The sequence below is a fragment of the Rhinopithecus bieti genome, unplaced genomic scaffold (assembly GCF_001698545.2).
Source record: "Rhinopithecus bieti isolate Rb0 unplaced genomic scaffold, ASM169854v2 scaffold_38735, whole genome shotgun sequence".
NCBI classification, from domain to species: Eukaryota; Metazoa; Chordata; class Mammalia; order Primates; family Cercopithecidae; genus Rhinopithecus; species Rhinopithecus bieti.
Window position 1 is genome coordinate 183,127 of NW_016816612.1, and position 22,468 is coordinate 205,594.

General features: G+C 36.7%; 1 protein-coding gene across 1 annotated transcript in view; it reads right to left on the reverse strand.

Annotated features, from left to right (window-relative positions):
- LOC108517204 (receptor-type tyrosine-protein phosphatase delta-like) overlaps positions 1-22,468 on the reverse strand; it is a 497,564-nt gene that overhangs the window by 182,880 nt on the left and 292,216 nt on the right. Inside the window, 7 exon segments of the mRNA XM_017854985.1 lie at positions 340-437; positions 876-1,463; positions 8,244-8,361; positions 12,588-12,614; positions 14,967-15,160; positions 16,033-16,338; positions 19,839-19,983. Of these exon segments, the coding sequence (XP_017710474.1) occupies positions 340-437; positions 876-1,463; positions 8,244-8,361; positions 12,588-12,614; positions 14,967-15,160; positions 16,033-16,338; positions 19,839-19,983 (1,476 nt within the window).

Sequence of the window (22,468 nt, forward strand, 5' to 3'; positions counted from 1 at the left end):
TTTTTTTTGAGACGGAGTCTCGCTCTGTCGCCCAGGCTGGAGTGCAGTGGCCGGATCTCAGCTCACTGCAAGCTCCGCCTCCGGGTTTACGCCATTCTCCCGCCTCAGCCTCCCGAGTAGCTAGGACTACAGGCGCCTGCCACCTCGCCTGGCTAGTTTTTTTGCATTTTTTAGTAGAGACGGGGTTTCACGGTGTTAGCCAGGATGGTCTCGATCTCCTGACCTCGTGATCCGCCCGTCTCGGCCTCCCAAAGTGCTGGGATTACAGGCTTGAGCCACCGCGCCCGGCCTCCTGTCTACTTTTATCTGTGATTTCTTACTAATGAGAAAACAACTTACTTTGAAAGGCATGGCAGAGTTATAATTCTCTGGAATCTCCCAAGACAGCAACACGGAAGTCTTCATTACTGCTTTGACATGAAAATTTTTTGCAAACACTGCTGGAAAAGGAAAAACAGTGTATTTAAACTATTCTTAAAACAGATGACCTGTCCTTTCCACCATGGACCACAGGGATTATGCTAGATGCTGTCTACTTTGATCAGAGAGAGCAAAGTATGATTTTCCTACCTGTTTAGAGCATTCATTTTAATACCCCAGTCTCATAAAGATCTTTCCTTTCTCTCCAATTCAGCCAACTATATTGTGTTTTCCTTACCTGAGGACATTGGGGTGCTGTCAGCCAGACTTGCTTGACATTCTATAACTGAAATCTAAGGCATCCAAGACGTAGTAAGTTTTACATACTTTACCTTTTTGTTTTTGCTGAACCTATTAATATGAATGGGCTGATCAGTTATTATAGCTTCAAAATACTGATTTCCAAAGACTGATATTCCTTTAAAGGAGGAAGGCCGTAAGCAGACAAATCCTACCTTGATCCACAGGCAGTGTCCTGAACTGGACACTGGGACTATATGGCCCGGGCCCTTTGCTCGTATGAGCACGTACTTTTACATCGTATGTGGTATCTGGTTTTAAGCCAGTGAGTGCCATAGTGGTGTCAGCTGGAACAATAAGCTGCTCCATTGGGAGAAGGGGGATGTTGATGTCCCTATAAAGAAGGGTATACTTGGTGATAATGCCATTTCTCTCTGCCAGGACAGGTGGTTGCCAAGATAACTGGACGGAGGTTGAAGTAGTGCTTTCTGAGTGAAGGTTTTGAGGGAATCCAGTTGGTACTTCTTCTGGAATGGAAATTTCCTTCACCATCTCCTCCCCAAAGCCCACTTTGTTTCTGGCTGAGAGCCTAAAGACATATGATGCTCCTTTGTGGATGTCTGTAGCTGTAAAGTGATCTTCTTTTTCAGAGAACTCGAGAGTAGTAAGTGGTTCCATATCCTTGCGGCCAAATTTTAGACGGTAGCCCTGAAGAGGTCCGAATGTGTCCACAGGAGGGTGCCACTGAATGAGAGCAGTATTCATCTGAGTGTGGTTAATCACAAGCCGAGGTTTCCCTGGAACTGGAGCACATGGGATGGAGTGGTAAGACCAATCAATGTGAATGTCCACATTTCAGTCACTGCCAAATGAGGGAGTTCCACTCTACTGGTATTCCCATTTTCTTACTTACCCAAACAAAACAAAACAAAACAAAAAGGCAATGTTTGACCTACATACCTTTGTGGAAATACACTCCTTGTCTTACTTTATTAAAGTAGGCTGAGATACTAGAATTTGATAATGGACACAAACAGAAATTATCATTGAAACAACAGCTTAAGGGAATTTTTTTTGACACCTGCACATTTTAAATCTTCACACATAAAGGTTCATATCAAAGAAAAATTAATTTGAGCAAAGATCAGCCAATTAGATATCACTAATAAGAATAACTATAATGATTATTTATTCATTGAGTATGGCAATGTACCGGCACCATGCTAAGCGCATTGCATATAGTATTCACAATTGGTTTACATTCCTGACTCCTCACTACATTCTTGGACTAGTTATTATTATCTCTATCTTCTATAATGAGAAAATGAGGCCCAGAGAGGTAGAAAACTGTCCAAGGCCAGCGTGTAACAAGTGAGAAAGCTACAAGACAAAACCCAACTCTGTCTGAGTCAATTGCTTAAATGCTTAATTGTGCTGTTATGTTGCTTAAAACTTAAACAAAATATGAAATAATATCGCACTGACTTACTATGAATCTAATTTGCACTTTCTGTCTAACTTTACTATCCACATCATTCATCTTCATCAAGTTCTTCATCTGTGAAATGGGAATTATATTAAGATCTACTTTATATTGTTCTTGTGAATAATAAATGAGGAAATTCATATAAAGTCTTAGCACGAAGTTCTGCATTCTATTAATATTAATCAATTATTAACAATCCAAATATTAAACTTTTTATGGTGAAGGGCTAGCTTCCAATGAGTACAGAATTTATTTACCTTTTAAGTTAGAAATGTGAAAAGTTCTAATCTACTCATTCAATGCATTATTATATCTGTATTTATTTTTAATGGAGAGCAATTATTCCTGGAATCCACAACAAAAGACATTGAGGGAGGATCATCAGAATCAAAACTAAACCAAGTTAACAGAAAGAAGAAGGAAGGCCAAGTATGGTGGCTCATGTCTGTAAACCCAGTAGTTTGGGAGCTGAGGTGGCAGGATTGCTTGAGCCAAAGAGTTCAAAACCAGCGGCTGGGTGCAGTGGCTCATGCCTGTAGTCTCAGGACTTTGGGAGGCAGAGGCGGGTGGATCACTTGAGGTTGGGAGTTTGAGACCAGCCTGACCAACATGGAGAAACCCCGTCTCTACTAAAAACATAAAAATAGCCAGGCATGGTGGCGCATGCCTGTCATCCCAGCTACTCAGGAGGCTGAGGCAGGAGCATCACTTGAACCTGGGAGGCAGAAGCTGCAGTGAGCCAAGATTGTGCCACTGCACTCCAGTCTGGGCAACAAGAGCAAAACTCCATCTCAAAAACAAACAAACAAACAAACAAACAGCCTGAAAACAGCTTGGCAACATAGCAAGACTCATCTCTATGGGGAAAAAAAAAAAAAAAGGCATGGTGTCACATGTCTGTAGTCTTAGCTACTCAGGGGGCTGAGGTGGGAGAACTGCTTGAGCCAAGAGTTTGAGGCTACAGTGAGCTATTGATCACACCACTGCTGCCCAGCCTAAGTGACAGTGAAACTGTGTCTCAAAATTATGAACGTGAAGAAAAAGAAAGATGGTAGGAAAGGAGGAAAGCTTACAGTAATGGGAGACAGGTGACAAAAAATCATACCATGGGGATACAGATTAAGGTAAAAAAAATCACTAAAAAAGATTATGAGACAATATATAGAATATTCACCTCAGAGATGGACTGATTAGCCTCTTCATTTTGTATTTCAGAAAGTGAGACCAGGTGGAGATGTGCTCTGCTCTCAGAAATAACATTAAGATATTTACTTCCTTAACCAATGGAGCAACAGTTTTGTTTCACATGCTGGGAAGATTCATAGCATGCTTATGTAACTCAGCTAACCCACAATGTATGAGAATAATACTCTCTAAAGTTTTTAGATAAATAATTACCCAATAACATGTGTTGTGTTATATATGTAAAACATGTGTGTTGTGTTGTATACATAAAACACGTGTGTTGAAGGTAGGCCCAGGAACCACATCATTGTGTACTCACTGTGTTCCTCAGGAAAAACGCATCCAGAGATCTTAACAACCAACTAACCCTCTCAGAACACAATCCATCCATAAGTTGGAGACTGTGTGAACTATTCCATTTGCTTTTAATGTATTTACAATTATCTTAATTTTAAAATAGTACTTTAAGGTAGAGACACTGGCAGACATCTTTAATTCCCCTTTGTGTATACACAGCATTTAGATGATTTGTTCATGAAAATGTCAGTTATGGTCTCTAGGATTAAACACCTGAGTCTCTGCTGTGAAAAATCCATGGTGAAATAGAGCTTTCAGCAGAGAATACAGCCTTCATATGAAACTCAGTTGAAACAAGTGGGTGGAAACACAACTATTAATTTTCAACATTCTCCAGGACGACAGATTAAAAATATTTATTAAATTTTTTTGAAATTCTAGTTCCAATGAACTGCATAATAATATATACACTGTGTATCCTGTTTCTGTAAGATGCATGTAAAGCTAGGATAAATAAAAATAATTTCTTGATATACCACAAATATAGATTGCATTCTAATATTTGTCATTTATGAGCATGTTCTTATTAACTGATGTTTCACTTTATAATATTGCTATAGTACACATTTGGAGAAATATAATGGGCTGGCAAAGTCTAGGAAAAAACCCACTGACTTTGTAAATGTATATATTTATTCTTCTGTGGGAGTCAAAGCTTAGGATGGAATAATCTCTTTTGCTTTCGATGTTGGCATGACCTTTCTTATTCTGGGACAGAAAGGCTTGTCGGCTTGGAATCACAAGATCAAAGTAATGATCTAGAAATAAGAGTGTTAGCTCTGACCTACTGGCTTCCCCTGCTGTACACAAGGATCTCAGTCTGCTCTCTATTGCCAAACCCACAACAGTCATTCCTTCCCTGGGCAGAAGTTTTACTAAGCCTGAAAACTATGAGACAACCAGCCTGGAAGTGCCATGAAGCATACAGGAAGGGCTCAGTAAAGAAATGAATGCTTGTGCAGCTTGGAGAAGAACTCCCAATTATCACCTAAGGAGAGGCTGACCCCATGAAGGGTCACACGAAGGGATGCCCAACATTTCGATAAGCATGTGAATAAAAGAAATAGTAAATGCAGTTTAAATAGGTTGGAGTAAGGGTTTGGGACAGTTGTGGTACTTCATCCAGGGAATCACTGATAGGATAAAAAGGGGGAAAAGGAACGAGGAGAGAGTTCTATATCATTGAATACATAGTTAAAAAGAATTCTCCCAAACTCCACAGATTGGCAATGGAACCTGGCTTCCAGAAACACTATAGGTATCAAACATTTACCAACAATTCACTTAGTGCAAATACTTGTACACTGGCACACAGGTATTTGAGTGAGGAAATAAAGATGGATACAACAGGGTCTATGTTCTCTAACACAGGCATATTCCAGTTGGGAAAATAACGAGGTGGGATAGATTGTGCGATCTGTGGAGTCTGGCTCAGGTTTCTAATGCCTTAGGGTTATTCTGTAGACTACTTTTATAGGTCATGCCAGCTGTTGGTTCAATGGTTCTGCTCACTCCAGCACTGGAGCTTGAGGGTTGGTAAGATGAAAGGGTCTTAAATAATTACTCAGGGGAGTCAGAAGGTCACTTTTTGGCCAGGTCTTAGCAAACATATTGGAAGCAGCAGAGAAGGTCCAGCTACAAAGTAAATAACTCTAATTTATGTCATGACATATAAACTCTTCTCCCTTTTACATTAACTTATTCTCTTACATTCTTTAAAAAATCTCTTAGGACTTCAGAATTGGTATATATGTGTGGTTGCCCTTTACTTTTTAACAACTGCAATCATTGGCGATCAACCGAGGTACTTAGTTGCAATGGCTCTAAACTTAGCCCCAATTTAACCTAGTACCAAAGCAACAACAATCATAATTGACTAGACTTGGGCTAATATTTCCAAAATCTCCCTGTCACAGTCATCTTTTGATTATCCTTAACACAGCTGTTCAATATAGTACTGAAATTCAGGTAAAAATATACAGAAAATGTCAAACCAATGAATTTTCTGTTTGCCTTTAACCTCAAGGCCTCAGGAGTAAACTAAATATTACAATACAGAATAATGGGAGTATTAACAAAGAAAATACAGATATTTCATAATCATTGAAACATAAAAGCCAACATTTTCTTCAGAAGCACCCTTCAAGTTGTATGAATCTCCTGTAGATTATACTTAAACTATGATCAGTACTCTTGTTTCAAAGATATGATTATTTACAGGTTCTAGAAATAAGGTATAATAAACAAACACTCCACAATCAGGAAGTTTACTATTAAAATAAAATTTCACGAGAATTCCTGAATTCTTTTTGGGAGCTGTAACTAAATACCTTTACAATTATGATTATTAGGAGCCCACATCTGTGAGATAAATTCAGTAATTCTTCACAGTCACATAAATATACGAGGATTTTTAGTACGGTATACAAAACAAAACAAATTGATATATCCACTAATTGCCTAGGGATAAACCATGAATAGGGGCTGCTTATGCAAGGAAAAACTAGAGCTTCTCTCTTAAAGGAATTAAATTTGGATTATTCTACTTTCTTCCCAGGTGCAGTGGGGAGGTCTTACAAAAGTAAATGTATAGGCATCTAAATTGCAAGCATTTTCTATCTCAATACCGAAGCCTCTATTGATTAAGAAGGATCTAAAATAGTGAATGAAAATGCCAAAAGAATTCTATATATGAATAAGTTCTAAAATTCTAAAATGCCTACTGTATGGTAACTAAAAAGGAATGAGATGGCATTAGTGACGTTAAAATAGAAAAAATCATTCCTTTCTCTAAAATTCATATCCCTTGGCTATAAATCCTCTACTTTCTTGTCATCCTAACGTGACCCTATTTAATGGGCAACAGGGGAGTGGTGCTTAATATAAGACATTTCAGAGTTATTATGGCATATTTATAAATGTAGGTGAAGGAAATGCATGTTGTTCAATTTGAGATTGAACTCTTGGTTGTTGATGTTGTAATAGAGACTGGTTCCATAGCCAGATAGTGATCATGCCATCATGCCCCTCACTGAACACGTGTCTGCTCTGCAGGGCATTAAATTAGCTTGATGTAATGGTATTTTTTAAAAAAGCCCAGAAGATTCAGCCTTGAAGGAGTTTTGCCATCTGTAATCCTGCTGCCTGAGGCAATTCCAGGTGGTAGGATGCGAGCAAGGCAAATCTTATGACATTTAGACAAAGCTGGCAGTGAGCATGGTACCCAGGAGAGCACTCAGCATCACAGCTGTTCTTTCCTTTATCCCTTTACATAGAGGTATGTTCCTAAAAAGTTGTTGGAGAAGTGATTCGGGCGGAGTAAATCAAATCACGTTTTCCATGTTCACGGGAGATTGCTATATATGAGGACTGGAGGAGCGTCCTTCTGCAATTATCTCTTAATTTACTCATTCTACAATGTTTGCTCTTCCTTCATGCTGGCTTTTCCACACAGTAACCCTAAAAAGCACTGAAGAAGCCTTATTCTTTAGAAGGGAGTAATTTTATACTATTTAGCCTTCTTAATTTTCTTTCTCTTTTTTGTTTTCTATCTTTTGTTCAATTTGGCTTTAGGATCCCCACAGCAGGGGGTGGGGAAGACAAAATGACAAAAGGTAGAACTGTTAGAACTGTAAGTCATGAACCCAGTTTAAGATGGCAGCTCTTCTAAGGAGATTTGTTGTCCAGGGAAGTTGAAATTTTTGTTTGACTTCCCTGCCCAGACTCCTTCCCTCCAGACCTTCATGGGACTTGATCCTTCACATCATTTGAGTCTCAAAAAATCCTTCCTCTACAAGAACTTCTCAGCCCCTAGAGGCTGCTTGATCCTTAATTGCCTATACACTTTTACTTTTCATCTTATCACTTTCTGACATTTTATTTTATACTCCTTTCGTCACTTGTTAATTATCTAGTCCTATTCAGAAAGTAAATTTCGTAAGTGCAGATTCTTGTTCTGTTTTGTTGATTGCTTCATCCCCAGTGCTGGTTACAACGCCTGACACACAGAAGCTGCTCAAAGAAATACTTGTTGAATGACTGATTGAACAGTTTAGACAAATTATGCACTTGGACTATTTTTTCCCTGATATGTTTTTTTTTGCCCCTGAACTAAAAACACAAAAGTTGACCATAGTCCATTTATTTCCTCTGTTTTTATAATAATAAAAGCCTGCTAGAAGCTACCCATACCATTTAGAAAGTTAGTATTACGGCCGGGCACGGTGGCTCAAGCCTGTAATCCCAGCACTTTGGGAGGCTGAGATGGGCGGATCACGAGGTCAGGAGATCGAGACCATCCTGGCTAATATGGTGAAACCCCGTCTCTACTAAAAAATATAAAAAACTAGCCGGGCGAGGCTGTAGTCCCAGCTACTCCGGAGGCTGAGGCAGGAGAATGGCGTAAACCCGGGAGGCGGAGCTTGCAGTGAGCTGAGATCCGGCCACTGCACTCCAGCCTGGGCGACAGAGCGAGACTCCGTCTCAAAAAAAAAAAAAAAAAAAAAAGAAAGTTAGTATTACTATTCAAGGCACATATATGCACAGACATGATTACCTGCCCCAGTGGTGGACACCAGTTTGGGCTTGCTGCGAGCACCATCTCCTTTGGTTGTGTAGGCTGTGACCGTAAGGGAGTAGGAAGTTTCAGGCTGGAGCCCAGAAATGATCATGTCCTGAAATGACAAAACAAAATGTCACTGATTCAAAACATGCTACTAATGCCCTGGGGGAAAAACAAGACCAGACGTCTGCCTTCATTCTGCAAATGCTCGCACATCCCTTGCAGCCATGCTAAGCCCTGGAAATTTCATGCCTGAGCTCATGCTATCGAGATCTGTTTTCATGCTGATATCGAAGGGGTGTCTTCAGGCATCTTGGGAGGTAGTTTTAGGGTATTAGTCAAAGACATTAAATCTGGAGCCAGACTTCCTGAATTCTTCAACTTTCATGTCCTTACTAGCTTGGACAGACCAAGTACGTTTACCTATCTGTGCCTCCATTTCCCGTGTGAACATTGGAATTATAATAGGACCCCAAAGGATTTTATGAGTTATATCAGGTAAACTCACAGAACTAAGCCTCACTTCTAGGAAGCATTCCATGAAAGAGGGATTATTTTATGCCAACAGCTCTCCACACACATCCACTGTAACCCACAGACTGCAGATGCGGCTGATGCCAGCACAGTCTGTTTTATCACTATGGAAGAATTTTACCAAATGGTTGTTGTTGGACCTAGATACCCTGAGAGAGAATTTGCTTAGGGCTCTCTTATTGATTGATTGTATTATCATGTTTATTGGTTATTTGTATAGGCTATGAGCAGAAATCATTATCCACTGAGGAGAATTTTCACACACATTAAAAAGCAGCCATAAAAGCAAAGAATACAACCGGACTTTAGTTTTACCGCATCACCAGTATGTGTTCAATTTATTTGGACTTTCTAAAAACGTTAAATACCACATACTATTTACTAAAATTCTTAGTTTTCTCTTAGTCAGGGCTCAAAGCGGTGGTGGTTATAAGACCAGATGGTCTTTGATCTATTCCTTTAAACTACGGGTTATGGGATTCTTTAGAGATTCTGGCTATTAACTTATGTATTTTAAGAACAAATACCAGAGCTGCATGTACACATGCGCACTCACACACACAGACACACACAGAGCAATATAAAAACCCTTTCAGATTTTTGGCACAGCTGTGTTTTCAAATTGAATATGGATAAATTTAGGAAAATACACAACGTCATTGTCTTCCAAATCTAAGGACAATGTGACTGACGAGTGAATGAATTATGTTGTGTGAAATACAGTAGGTTTTTTTTTTAAGCAAGGCTGTAACAGATACCATAGAGCTCAACTGTTGAAGCTGACTCCAAATACGACAGCTTCTGACAACATGCTTTCTCAAAAGAGTAGGAATATCTCATTGTGGAAATTCAAGAAGTTCAGATATCATCCTGAAGAGTCACTGGAAATTTTATTATGCCAGATAAATGGGCTATTTGGGAGAGATGTTATATTTCCAGGACCTTGGAATGGTTTCCCTAACGTTACAGAGGATAGAAAAACCAAGTAAACTACCCAAGAGCAGTATTTTAAATGACAGCAGACACACTGACTATCCCGAAAACTATGATGATTAAATGCCAACATTATTGTTTCCAAGGTTGCCCTGACATGCCACTGGAGTACTGCTGAAAAGCAGGCATGGCTAACTAGAAAAAGCAGCAAGGCTTGCTTTCATCACTAAATTTTGCAGCAAGAAATGATGCACTCTGAGCCTTATATGTTTCTTATCATGAAATTAGAGTTAACCACACACATCCATTCTCTTGCCCAGGTTGTTAGAGGATAACAGACGTAACGCAATTTGAAATGCGTCAAGTCCCCTGCAGTGGTATAATCTCAACTGGACACACCTCTATCTGCCATGATCATACCCTTTCTTGGATTACATTTTATTTCTTTAAGAGGTGGGTATACTTCCTTCCTTGGTTGTTTCAGTATGCTCTGTGAGGTGATGTGCCTGGTACTATGGTCATAATTCCTTATTCTCTTTGTTTCCTCCTGTCCTGTTTCCACTTTGCTTCTTGTCCCTGACTGTTAAAAGTTGGCATACCTGAGGTTCTGTCACAGTCACTGGTATACTGTTTCTCTCTAACCTTAAAAAAAAAAAGAAAAAAAAAACTGCATCCATTTCTAAACCTTAAGTAATTATTTCTGACCATATTCCTGATTTATTTCAGCTGTGACTTCCAATCTGCGCTCCAGTGGCATATACATTGTAAATATCTGCTGGTGTTTTCCTGTGACTACCCAGTGTGACTTCAAGTTCAAATGAACTAAAACTTAAAAATCATTCCTGGAAGTAGACTCCCCCTCCTGACTTCCATATTTTAATGAATGGTAACACATTTGCAAAACTTATAAGCTATCTTTGACCTCTTTCTCTTCTTCAATTCTTAGCAAGTTTTTTGCCAATTCTTCCTTTTATTGATCCTAAGTATCACTTTTTCATTTCTACTGCCTCAACTCTGTTGCATTTTTATCACTTCATGACTAAATTAGCAAAATAACTTTTTTGCCTGCTTTTCTATCTGCCACCTTTTTACTCTCTAATCTATCCACTAAGTCACTGGTCTTTAAACTGCAGGTAATGACCCATTTAGTAGGTTGTGAAATCAATTTAGTCAGTCATGACCAGAATTTAAACAAACAGAAATGAAATGGAATACACTTGAATACTTAATGTTAGTGTTTATTATACAAAATATGGTTCTATAAAATTTGTATTTTAGTTAAACATATGTGTGCATTGAATCACGACATATAATGTATTTCTTTAGTAAAAGGTGAAATATTTATTCGATCTGAAGAGAAACCAGTGAAATTATAATGTATTTCTTACTGTGAGTTATAGTCAAAGAAGTTTATGGTCAAAAACGCTGCTGCACTGGCAATCCCACGAGAACTGATACCTTGGACACAGTTACAAGATTCCCAATAACAGTCCTGTGCATTGGCAGTATTCATTCAGTGAATGGAAGAATACCTTCCTGTCAGCCTTTAACTCATTTTTTAAAATTTCTCCTATATCGCTCTAATATTGAAGAGTTAAAGACTGACTGGCCAGCTTTTTGGCTTGACTCTTCTGGTTTTTCCAGTATTATATTATAGTTGACCTCTTAGCTCTATTTACCACTGAGTTACTTACAGGAAGCCTTCATTTATATCAAATTGTCAGGCTCACTGTCATGTGACTATACCACATGCTCAACTGTCTCAATGACTGGTTTTGCTGTGCTCAACTTAAAAAAATATATACGTTCCACCTCCAGCTCCCCAACACACACACACACACACACACACACACACACACACACACACTTTTTCACTTATTCAGTCTTTAATCATCCCTTAAATTCTCAACTGAGCTTCAGGACTTCTTTTACTATCTTGGACCACTGTCTCTGAATTCATAGCTCTTACTGACACTGTCCACTAATTTATTAATGCATGGTACACTGCTGTAGGCCATATATTTTGCTGCATTTTATGAAACTTTTCAGAACTTTACTCTTCCTTAGCCACTTAGAATATAAACACTAGAAAGGCAGGTGTCACATCATGTGTCCCTTGCAGTGGCATATACATAACAGTCCCTCAATAAATAACATAGAGCTTTCATTCAAATATTTTAAAAACATTCCTCCCTCAGCAAGATACTTTCTACTTCTTGACATAATCCATTCATCATTCAAATATGTATGGGTAAAAGTGAAGAACAGCCACTTCTAGTTAGAGTTAATCAGTGCCAGATCTGTATCTTGTTATCCACTGGATATGTGACCCTGGAGTAGGATTTATGAGCAGCCTACACCAAACAATCTGACATCTCCAGTCTGCAATGCCTTAATTTAAAGCAAGCTTGTCCCACATGCAGCCCAACACAAACTTGTAAACTTTCTTAAAACATTACGAGATTGTTTTCTTTTTGAGCTCATCAGCTGTCGTTAATGTTAGTGGATTTTATGTGTGGTCCAAGACAATTATTCTTCTTCCAACGTGGCCCAGAGAAGCCAAAAGATGGGACAACACCCCTGTATTTTAAAGCATGCCTCCTCTGACTGTCACAAAGCAGAGTTAGTAGCAGCCATCAAAATAAATATCACAAGCCCATGACATTTCTTATGCAGTCAATAGCACCATGCTGATTTCACAAAACAGAAACCAAAATAAAAAGTGCATCACATAGTGAAGATAACTTAAAAATAATTTGTTAGTTCATGCATCCAAGCAAACTGTGATGACAGATCACAAATAAGTGAAAGATGTCAGAGAAAACAAGCATATATAGTCTGCTTTTGACAAAACAGTCAAAAATTACTCACATGTTCAGTAGTATCATCAAATTCCCACTGATTGAGAGTAAGAAGGTTGGGAGGAAAACAAAATAAAAAGAAAAAAAATTTAAAGCCTTAAACAGGCAGTGTTGCCCTTCTTAGACTAAAAAAATTGAAAAAATAAACAAAGCAGTGTGTACAATAAAATTCCAGAGAATGTGTGTTTTGCTGCCACCTCCACCTCTGATTGGGAAGTCAAATTAAATATTCTTTGTTACTGTTATCACTAAAACCAGCTAATATTCTTTAAATGTATGGTTCACTGAAACATAGCAATGAGGCACAGAAAAAGTGAATATTTCTACTCATATCCTACTCATATTTATTTTGACTTCTATCTTAAGTTACACAATTAAAAGTCACTATTTAGATTAATATCTTTCATTATATTTAACACTTATAGCTTCAATGAAGTCCTGTGAGATGTAATGAAATTTCAGTGAAGAGTCAAGGAAAATAAATGAGATGGGAAAGAAAGAAAATACACAAGAAAAATCAGCAATTAATAAAGAAAAGACAAAGAAGAAGAGGAAAAAAAGAGTTGACGTTTAATGCATTTGGTATTATATAATTCCGTTAACTACCAGATTTTACAATGGAAATGGGACAGAATTACTGTTTTGTAACGTAAAATATCTAAGAACCAAAGGAGAACATCAAAGCACGATGGTCATATTGTTTTCTTTTCCATAATTGTAGACTTATATGATAAAATATAGCGATGGTTTTATTAATTTTATAACTTTCTTTTTATAGGCACCACATAATAATTATTTGCAAAAATCAAGTCAATGGCCCCTTTCCAGTGTTGAAGGGGTATTATGAAGCTCTACTGCATTTATGGAAGTGGCCTTGGGGTAGATGAGAGCCGTGAATCCAGATCCCTTTGCTTAGAATGTTTCAAAACTGAAGAAAACATAAAGGCTTTTGAGAGTTGACTTGTATTAAGACTTGGGGGGTAAGTACTTTCCTTACAGGCACAGGGATATTTATTGCTCTCTTTTTTTATATTTATTTATTTTGGGACGAAGTCTTGCTCTGTTGCCAGGCTGGAGTGCAGTGGTGCAATCTTGGCTCACTGCAAACTCCACCTCCCGGGTTCAAGCAATTCTCCTGCTTCAGCCTCCCTAGTAGCTGGGACTACACAGGCGTGTGCCGCCACATCCGGCTAATTTTTCTATTTTTAGTAGAGTCGGGGTTTCACCATGTTGAGCAGGATGGTCTCGATCTCTTGACCAGGGGATACATCCGCCTTTACAGACAAGAATGTAGAACTGGGCAACCTGGTGCCACAGTTTCCAACTTGCTTCATAATCTTCCTGACTTTCACACAAAGAAAGGTATTTTCATTTGAAATAAATTTCAAATATTTTACAAACTCCATCCTTTTCCCTGCCAAGTCACCAATTTCTTGGATAATGAAAGTATTCCAATGATCATAATATCCCATCCCCATGATATCTCATCACCATTTGACACAGCAAAGGTAAGCCAGTACATGAGTCATGTACAATTTTCAGGATGGTAGTTACAAATTGAAATCTTCATCTTCCTTTCAGGAAAATATGTAAAACCCAAGTGAATTTATTATGGGACTATCTCTGAATCATCTCTAATTTTGAAAATTGTGAAAATTTTCAATGCTCTCTTTTAAACAACTAATTATAAAACCAGGTTGTGATACCATAGTTGCAAACCACTACCCAAAGATCAATACAATTTCTCATATACTCAACTATTCATTTTGAGTACTTTTTTTTTAAACCTTGGTTCAATATAAGGATCCCATTTATTCTCTAGGAAATTCTAATTTAATTTTAATATCATTGTCACCATCTTCATTTTCTGGGACATGAAACAATGAGTTTCATCAAATATGTAATTTGATGAAGAAGTACTAAATATAATACTGAGTAACTGTACCTGAATAAAAATGTCTATTCTTCAATGGAAGAAGACATACATTTAGAAATTAGAACAACTAAGTTCCAAGTTATGTCAGCACAGAAGAAAATAGATTCCATCAGCCAAACTGCAGTTTAGAAATCTTCTCTTTGACTCAACTAAGACAATCATTTTTTGAAGTCAGAAAGGCAAACTCAAATATGGTTGTAAAGGGTTGAATATCTGTATTTTAAGGAAAAAGTGACATGTTTTTAATCAGACTTGAGTGTCATTTCATTACAATTCCCTTCCTCACTTGATAGTAACTCTGACTGAAAAGATCAATATACATCAACGTGTAATGAAAACTAGAATTTTGTACAGGATTTTTTAAATGTCGAAAAACTAAAATAAGGCCAATTGCAAGATGTGAACTAAGACACACTTATGTAAAAATCGAGGTACATAACTTCAGAGGCTTACCTGTGCATCAGCCAGCATGACATCTTTCAGCATGGGCTGGCCCTTGGGCTCACCATTTTCCATCCTCACATAATGTACCTGGTATCCTCTTATCTGGCCATGCTGTTTATTGGGCACAGGTGAGCGCCATGAGACTTTAACAGATGTTGAGTTGACAGCCTCCACCTCGACTTTGCGAGGAGGACCACTAGGAACTGGAACAACATCATTGGATAAAAGAAATTATAGGCACTTGTCCCACCCAATCAGAGCATTTTCTGCATTTTCTTTACTTAGGTTTCTTTTTCAAAAAATGGGTAAACCCACTATGTTTCCTTTGAAGAATACGAACATTTTCAACCAATGAAAATGCTTAACCAATCTGCTCTACCTTTTAAGAAAAGATCAAAAAACATGACCAATGCAAAAAAAAATGGAAGAAAAAAAGAGTATCAGAGAAATAGAAAAACATGTAAAAAATGTACAAAAGCCAAGGAAGATGCTTTGAGGTTCAAAGCATTAAAGCACAAAGAGGTATAGCATTGAAATAATAACAAAAACTGGCTGTTGATTGTTGTGTGTTTTTTAAAGGTTTCTTTTAAACAGCAGAATAAAAGATTCTTGATTATATGGATTATCTTCTCTTTTTTCTCATATCAAAGGTATTCCATACAAAAGATGCCAAAATTGAATGTTGAGCATCAATGTTTCTGAAATATGTAAGACAAAAGGCAACAAAAGAAGGTAGTTTTGAAAAGTTAACTTCAAAATGTAAAAGAAGTGACTACAAAAGCCAAGAAAACACAGAAGACTTTAGATGGAGGTACAGAGACGGGCTGGATTGCAAGACCATAGGAGCCAACAGTCCTTTTAAAGAGAAGCAAATTACTGCATTGAGATTTAAAAGAAGAAAGAAAAAAAAAAGGCCAGGCTGCAGCAAAGACAAGACTTTGTCAAAAATACTAAAGCAACTGCAATGCTGGGTAAAAAGATGAGCAGAGAAAAAAGATTACTGTTAGCCTATTGAAAGACAGCAGACCAAGACTGTGTCAGAAGGGTGCAAACTGACGTAGCGGAGGCAACATACCATCTTCATCGGTTCGAATCAACACGGACAAGCTCTCAGGGCCAGGGCCGACATCTGTATGGGCCGTCACAGTGATCCGGTATTCAGTCCATTTTTCCAGTTGTTCCAAAAGGTATTTGGTAGTGTCCGAAGGAATTCCCAAAATCTCGTGAGGCTTGTCATCTTCCCCATCCACTGCAGTATACTTGATGGAGTATTCAGTGATAATGCCATTCTGTTTTTCCACTGGTGGAGGTTGCCAACTTACCAAAATACTAGTGGAACTTGGGCTGGTACAACTAATGTCTTGAGGAGGAGCTGACGGCTCTTATTTTGGTAGTGAGTTAAAGGAGGATTTAAGTGAAAGGACAGGAGTGGTTGAAAAAGAAAATGATAAAACAAAAGAAAAGGCAAAAATAAATAAACGAACAATAAGGACAAAACAAAAATAAGGCTATGAAACTTAAATTCTAATGACAAATTATGTACCTTGGCTTAGTAATATGAATAAACCAAAAAAAATGAATTAATGACCAAAAATAATTGTTAAATAATGGGGTGGGGGGAATATGTGAAAATGAGACCTCAAGATAATGGAGCCTCAAATAAAATTACCTACCTGCGATATAAATTCCTCTTCTAAACCAATCCCTCAGTATCTCCCACCCCCGCTATACTGACTACGCAGCTTCAAAAAAGTTGCAAATAGTGCTAGCATTTACTTGAGGGTCTGATGGTGCTTCACAGATGTTGTTTCCAAGCTTTCCCTTCTATATTCTAGAATGAGGATGGTTTACATACAGTACTCATTTGCGAAAGTCTTCTTAAGTGTGAAAAGTTACAATAACTGCTAATGCCCTTCTACCAGTTCCAATTAAAAATAAGTAAGTCAACAACAAACCTAAGAGGGTTCACTCTATCTGAAAAACTGAGTTTGCCTGACCAGTTTTAATAATAATAAAAAAATGTTAACTTAACATTGATCGTAGCCCATACACAGTGAGCATGCAGAATCAATAAAGGATGAAAATGCAGAGTCCAAGGTTTACCTACCCGAGGGTAATGTCAGGCTTGTTGATTCTGACTGTAACTTGTACTTACCCTATGTCAGCTTTCAGCTTTTTAATTATAACTCTTCTTGAGACACCATTGCTAGTGAAGAATTAGACCCCACCAGCAAAATTTGGTAAAATCAATAATAATCATTTATCCCTTACAAAATGTCAATAACATAGTCATTAAAAAGAACTGTTTTTTTCAAACCCAAGTATCAACTGGAAAAGATATAACTTATGTGCAAAATTTCTTTCATTTTGTACATATTCATACAACATAGGGTTTATATTAGAGTTAAAAGATATACTTTCTTACTGCCTATTCTAAATTAAACTAGTCACTTTCTGAGCAATTATTTTCCATCAAATTAACCAAACATTATGATTTTAAAAAATTAAAAACCAATAAAAGACAGCACAATTACTACTATTATTTAAAACTTAATAACGTATGTTCCTAAAGAAGAACAAACAAGTGGGCAAAGATAATACAAATCCATATACACACACATATATTTTTAAAGTAATGTATATGGTACAGTGAATAAAACAATCCTATGTTTTATATTTGAATGTGTAGTTTGGGGATTTCCCTAGACTTTGTAAGTCTTAATATTATGGAGTGCCAGGTGTATCCAATTGTTCAGGGGATTATTAGTCTTTCTTAATTTACGTGCCTTGTGTTCATTATTACAGTCAATCAAAATAAAAGCTCTCTGTATTGACAAAAAAGGAATCCTCATAGGACAGCCTTGTAAATTTGGAGTAAGATTTGCAAAACCACTAGAATCTCATTTTTATTGATTCTGACTAGGGGTTCTTATACCTCAAATTATAAAACTATTTTATATGCATTATCATTATTCATAATAAATTGAGTTGTTCATGTAACAGCAAGGACTCATTTGTAATTCTTTTTAAAAAGCTGATTTGGTTTTCACTAGGGCTATCTTCAGACTTCCTATTTTGTGAGAATATATTAAACACCATTTGAAAATTTTACTTTAATAAAATAAGGAATAGATAAGCGTTTGATGTGCTTATAAAAGTCTATTCAATTTGTATGTGCATGTTAAAAGTGAGGTTTGTAAACCATGTGAAATACAGTATTGAAGCATGTAACACTTCTCTTAACCAAATGCTTGGTTTTAAGAAATTATTTTCTACAATACTGTTTATTAGCCTGCCTGGAATTCAAAGCAGACATACAGGGAATGTATTAATTTACATGCTTATGCCTTTAAATGAAAGAAAATTTTATGGGAATAAACGATAATCACTAACAGATTAAATAGGATCCTAATCATTTACATGTGAACAATCATGCTTTAAGAGGGAAAATATACATTTTACTATCAAAAAACCCTGAAAGTTTTCAAGTTTCTATAGAAAATGAAATGGTGGAAAACTTGCTTATTTATATGGAAGGAAATTAATCTTTTAAAACATAAATATCAGGTTTGCTGATAGGTCTAAATATGAGGTCAACAGAGCATCTTCTTGACAAAATTCAATGTATTTCTATTATAGATATCTATTGTATAATTTGCTATGTCAAAAAGCAAAGACAAAATGTCATACAAAGAAATCTAAAATAACTCAACAAAACTCTTCAATTCAAGGTAAATAGTNTCCTAATCATTTACATGGGAGCAATCATGCTTTAAGAGGGAAAAATACACATTTTACTATCAAAAAACCCTGAAAGTTTTCAAGTTTCTATAGAAAATGAAATGGTGGAAAACTTGCTTATTTATATGGAAGGAAATTAATCTTTTAAAACATAAATATCAGGTTTGCTGATAGGTCTAAATATGAGGTCAACAGAGCATCTTCTTGACAAAATTCAATGTATTTCTATTATAGATATCTATTGTATAATTTGCTATGTCAAAAGCAAAGACAAAATGTCATACAAAGAAATCTAAAATAACTCAACAAAACTCTTCAATTCAAGGTAAATAGTATTTTATCAATGAATTGTAGACACTTACTAATAAAAGCAATTAATAGTACTATAAGCCACCAAACTTTCCATCAAAACGATCTCCTGTATAATACTTTATGCAAAACAATCTGCCCTGGGCACAATTAACCCCCATTGTGATAAACACAGCTATGCTTAAGGGTAACAGTTCCAAAAAGAAATTGAACGGGAGGAAACAAAATACAATTTAGAATTGCAAATATGTTTGCCATTATTCCATTGTTTCTAAATTTGTCCAGATACAGATTTTCTGTTAATGTTCCAAATTTCCACATGTACTACACACAGAGTTAATAAGAAACAAGTCATCAGAGCTGAGCTTTTCTTAGTAGAAACAACTACATGAAATAAGGACTTGTTTACAAAGCTAAAGCCTGTGTGCTTAAAAAAATAAAGTCTTTTTTTTTGTCTTTTGCAGTCTCTCTCATTTGCCAAGCCCTCCTATGATTATTTTGCAGGGTTCTCAATGTGAATTTTGCTTTAAAGCCTTATAATTCATTAAACAGGGCTTGATCTAACTCCTTTCACCCACTTTTCACCCATGGAAGTCTACCACCTTCTTTAAAAGTCTTTCAATGTGGGAAAGTGGGATCTGTTATTTGGATCAAGTGTGAGACCAAAATAAGTCACAGTTACACTTTCATCTGTGAAGTGTGATGCATACTAACCTAGAGACTACTAACTATTAAGCATATTAGCAGGTTTGCTTGTTGGTGAAGGTGAAAGCCAGCAACATCTACCAGAGGAAATAAAAAGGCAGAAAGTAAGCAAAGAGAGACACCTACTTGACTGCATGGTTCTAGCTGATATTTCTGCAGTAGAAGCACCCAGGCCTTGAGGGGAGCGTGCAGCCAGACGGAAATAGTATAAGCTGTTTGGTTTCAGTCCTTGCAGCCTATATGATGTCCCTGGCTCAATGGTAATTCGTTGCTGGAAGCAATAAGAGAATGTGGTCATCTTCAGTAAGATTCGTGCAAATACTTTTTAATCACACTGTCTGGACTATCAGATGTCTATCATCAGGATTATAATCTCATCAAAATATCACCAAAGGAGTCAATAGTGAGTATTACCCAGGGCTATACTAAGGAAATTATATAATGAAAATACCAGTTTAAAAGGCAAGTTTCTACAAAGGTAACTGGAAGAAGGGAAGTCAGAGATCTTTTTAATGATGACACAGTTAGCCAAATACATCAGATAAGAGGAAGACTGAGAGGCCAACACCCATGAGTATGTTCTGCCCTTAAATGCGTGTATGTTGCTGTGACACAGATCACAACAGAAACTAACACCTGCCCCTAGTAGTGGAATCTGCCCAACATGTGCATTTTTAATTGAACAGATGTTTACTCATCTCCCATGACCTTCTGAAATCTCAATTGGAGGCAAAGAAAATATGACCAGAAGAGGCAACAGTAACCAGTATACAATTTACAAGAGGTTGTTATAAAAGAGATTTGAAATTGCCCAGTTTTGATGGGATAAAAATCACTTTAGTTACTAAAGAAAGTTGAACAATTTATCGGAAACCACATTACTACCCTAGGTTGATCTAAAATAACTGAAAACTTTCCTTTCTTTGTGAATATAGAAACCCACAGCCAGAAAAAAATAAATAAATAAATTCACAAACTTTTGTGGACTTTTGAAATACGATTTCGTTAATCAAATGCCACTGTTAATCAAATGCCATCCTGGCTAACACAGTGAAATCCCGTCTCTATTAAAAAACAAAAAATTAGCCAGGTGTGGTGGTGGGTGCCTATAGTCCCAGCTACTGGGGAGGCTGAGACAGGAGAATGGCGTGAACCCAGGAGGTGGAGCTTGCAGTGAGCACAGATTGCACTCCAGCCTGGACGAGAGGAGCCAGACTCCATCTCAAAAAAAAAAAAAAAAAAAAAAAAAAAGAAGAAGAAGAAGAAGAACTCAAATATAAAACTAGAGAAACCATCCCTAGGGTATTCTGGCTTACAAATACAAAAGTTTTCAGAAATTTCGGATCCACCAAATAAGAAATAAAGGAATTCCCTCAATAAGCAATTGTAGAGCATAGTAGGTGAGCCAACATTCAAGCATCACAATTCTCCTTTACTCTTTGTATGTATGTGTGTAGGTGTGTATGTATGCATGTATTTTAGTTTGGTGGCGGTAATGAAGGTTTAAAATAATTCAAAGCTGATTTAAGCCTTATCGAAAACACCAATTGCTCAAGTTGTATCCTGAACACTTTAAGTCATACCTGCATTTCAAGTATATAACTTTTTAAGTGTTTTTTTTTTATTGGCTTTGTTAGCTAAATCTAAATTTATATTGGCTTTGTTAGCTATATCTAAAAGCACTGCATTTAAAACCTATTGTTTTGAGATTCTGCTCAATTCAGATGGAACAAAATAGTTTACAAGAACATATTAATTTATTACAATATCCAAAATTATGTACTACAAGTGAATTGATAGTAGTTCATTTAGTATGTGAGTTTTTTAAAGATATTCTTTATTAGAACTCAGGGACTGTTTCGCTTCATGAAGATTTTTTTTTCAGATAAAAAATGCTAAGAGGCATAATAAAATGAATATATGAGTGGAGTTCTCAAATATAGTCCCATTAACCCCTTTTGTCCTAATGTGCCCCATTGGATTTCACCATAATAAAAGAAACATATTTATTACTATTATGTATTCTCATTTTGAAAATGTTAGATGTATCTTAATATCGATTTCTATAATGTATTCAAGCTGCACTCAAGAAGCAGTAGACCCTAACCATTAACAACACAGATTCTGGAACTTGATTGCCTAGACTCAAATCCCAGCTCTGCCATCCACTAGTGTGAGACTTCGAGCAAATTATTTAACTTTTTTTCCATGCCTCCATTTTATTATATGTGAAATAGATTAATAAGAAAGGCTAGCTCCAGTGCTACTATAAAAATTAGATGCATTAGAACAGTGCTATTAATGAGTTAATTATATTGGTTTACATTTCTCTTTTCAATGACAGATCAACAATTGCCATGCCTTCTACAATCTGTTATTTTATTTGCACAGCATACTCAAATGTTATATACACTCACCTTCATACCAAATACTTTATAGCAAACAAATTAACATTTGCTTTGGGAAATCTTCATAGCAAGATTCATCTAGCCAAGGACTAGTTCATCTAGCCAAGGACTTTCATTAACATATAGAGCTAATGTAGTCACCTGTCCCCACAGTGACTTAAATACTTTCATGTAGAAGAGAAAGACAGTCGCCAAGTCTCACTGAGTATTTATTCTTCTATAACCTGATACATCTATGGAACTTGGAGCTCTGTCAGAAGCACATTCCAATAGGAGCAAGAATTATTTTGTTTTGTTTTCCCCAAAGCCTCCAAATAACCACTCTGCTGTTTTGTTGCTGTTGTTTTA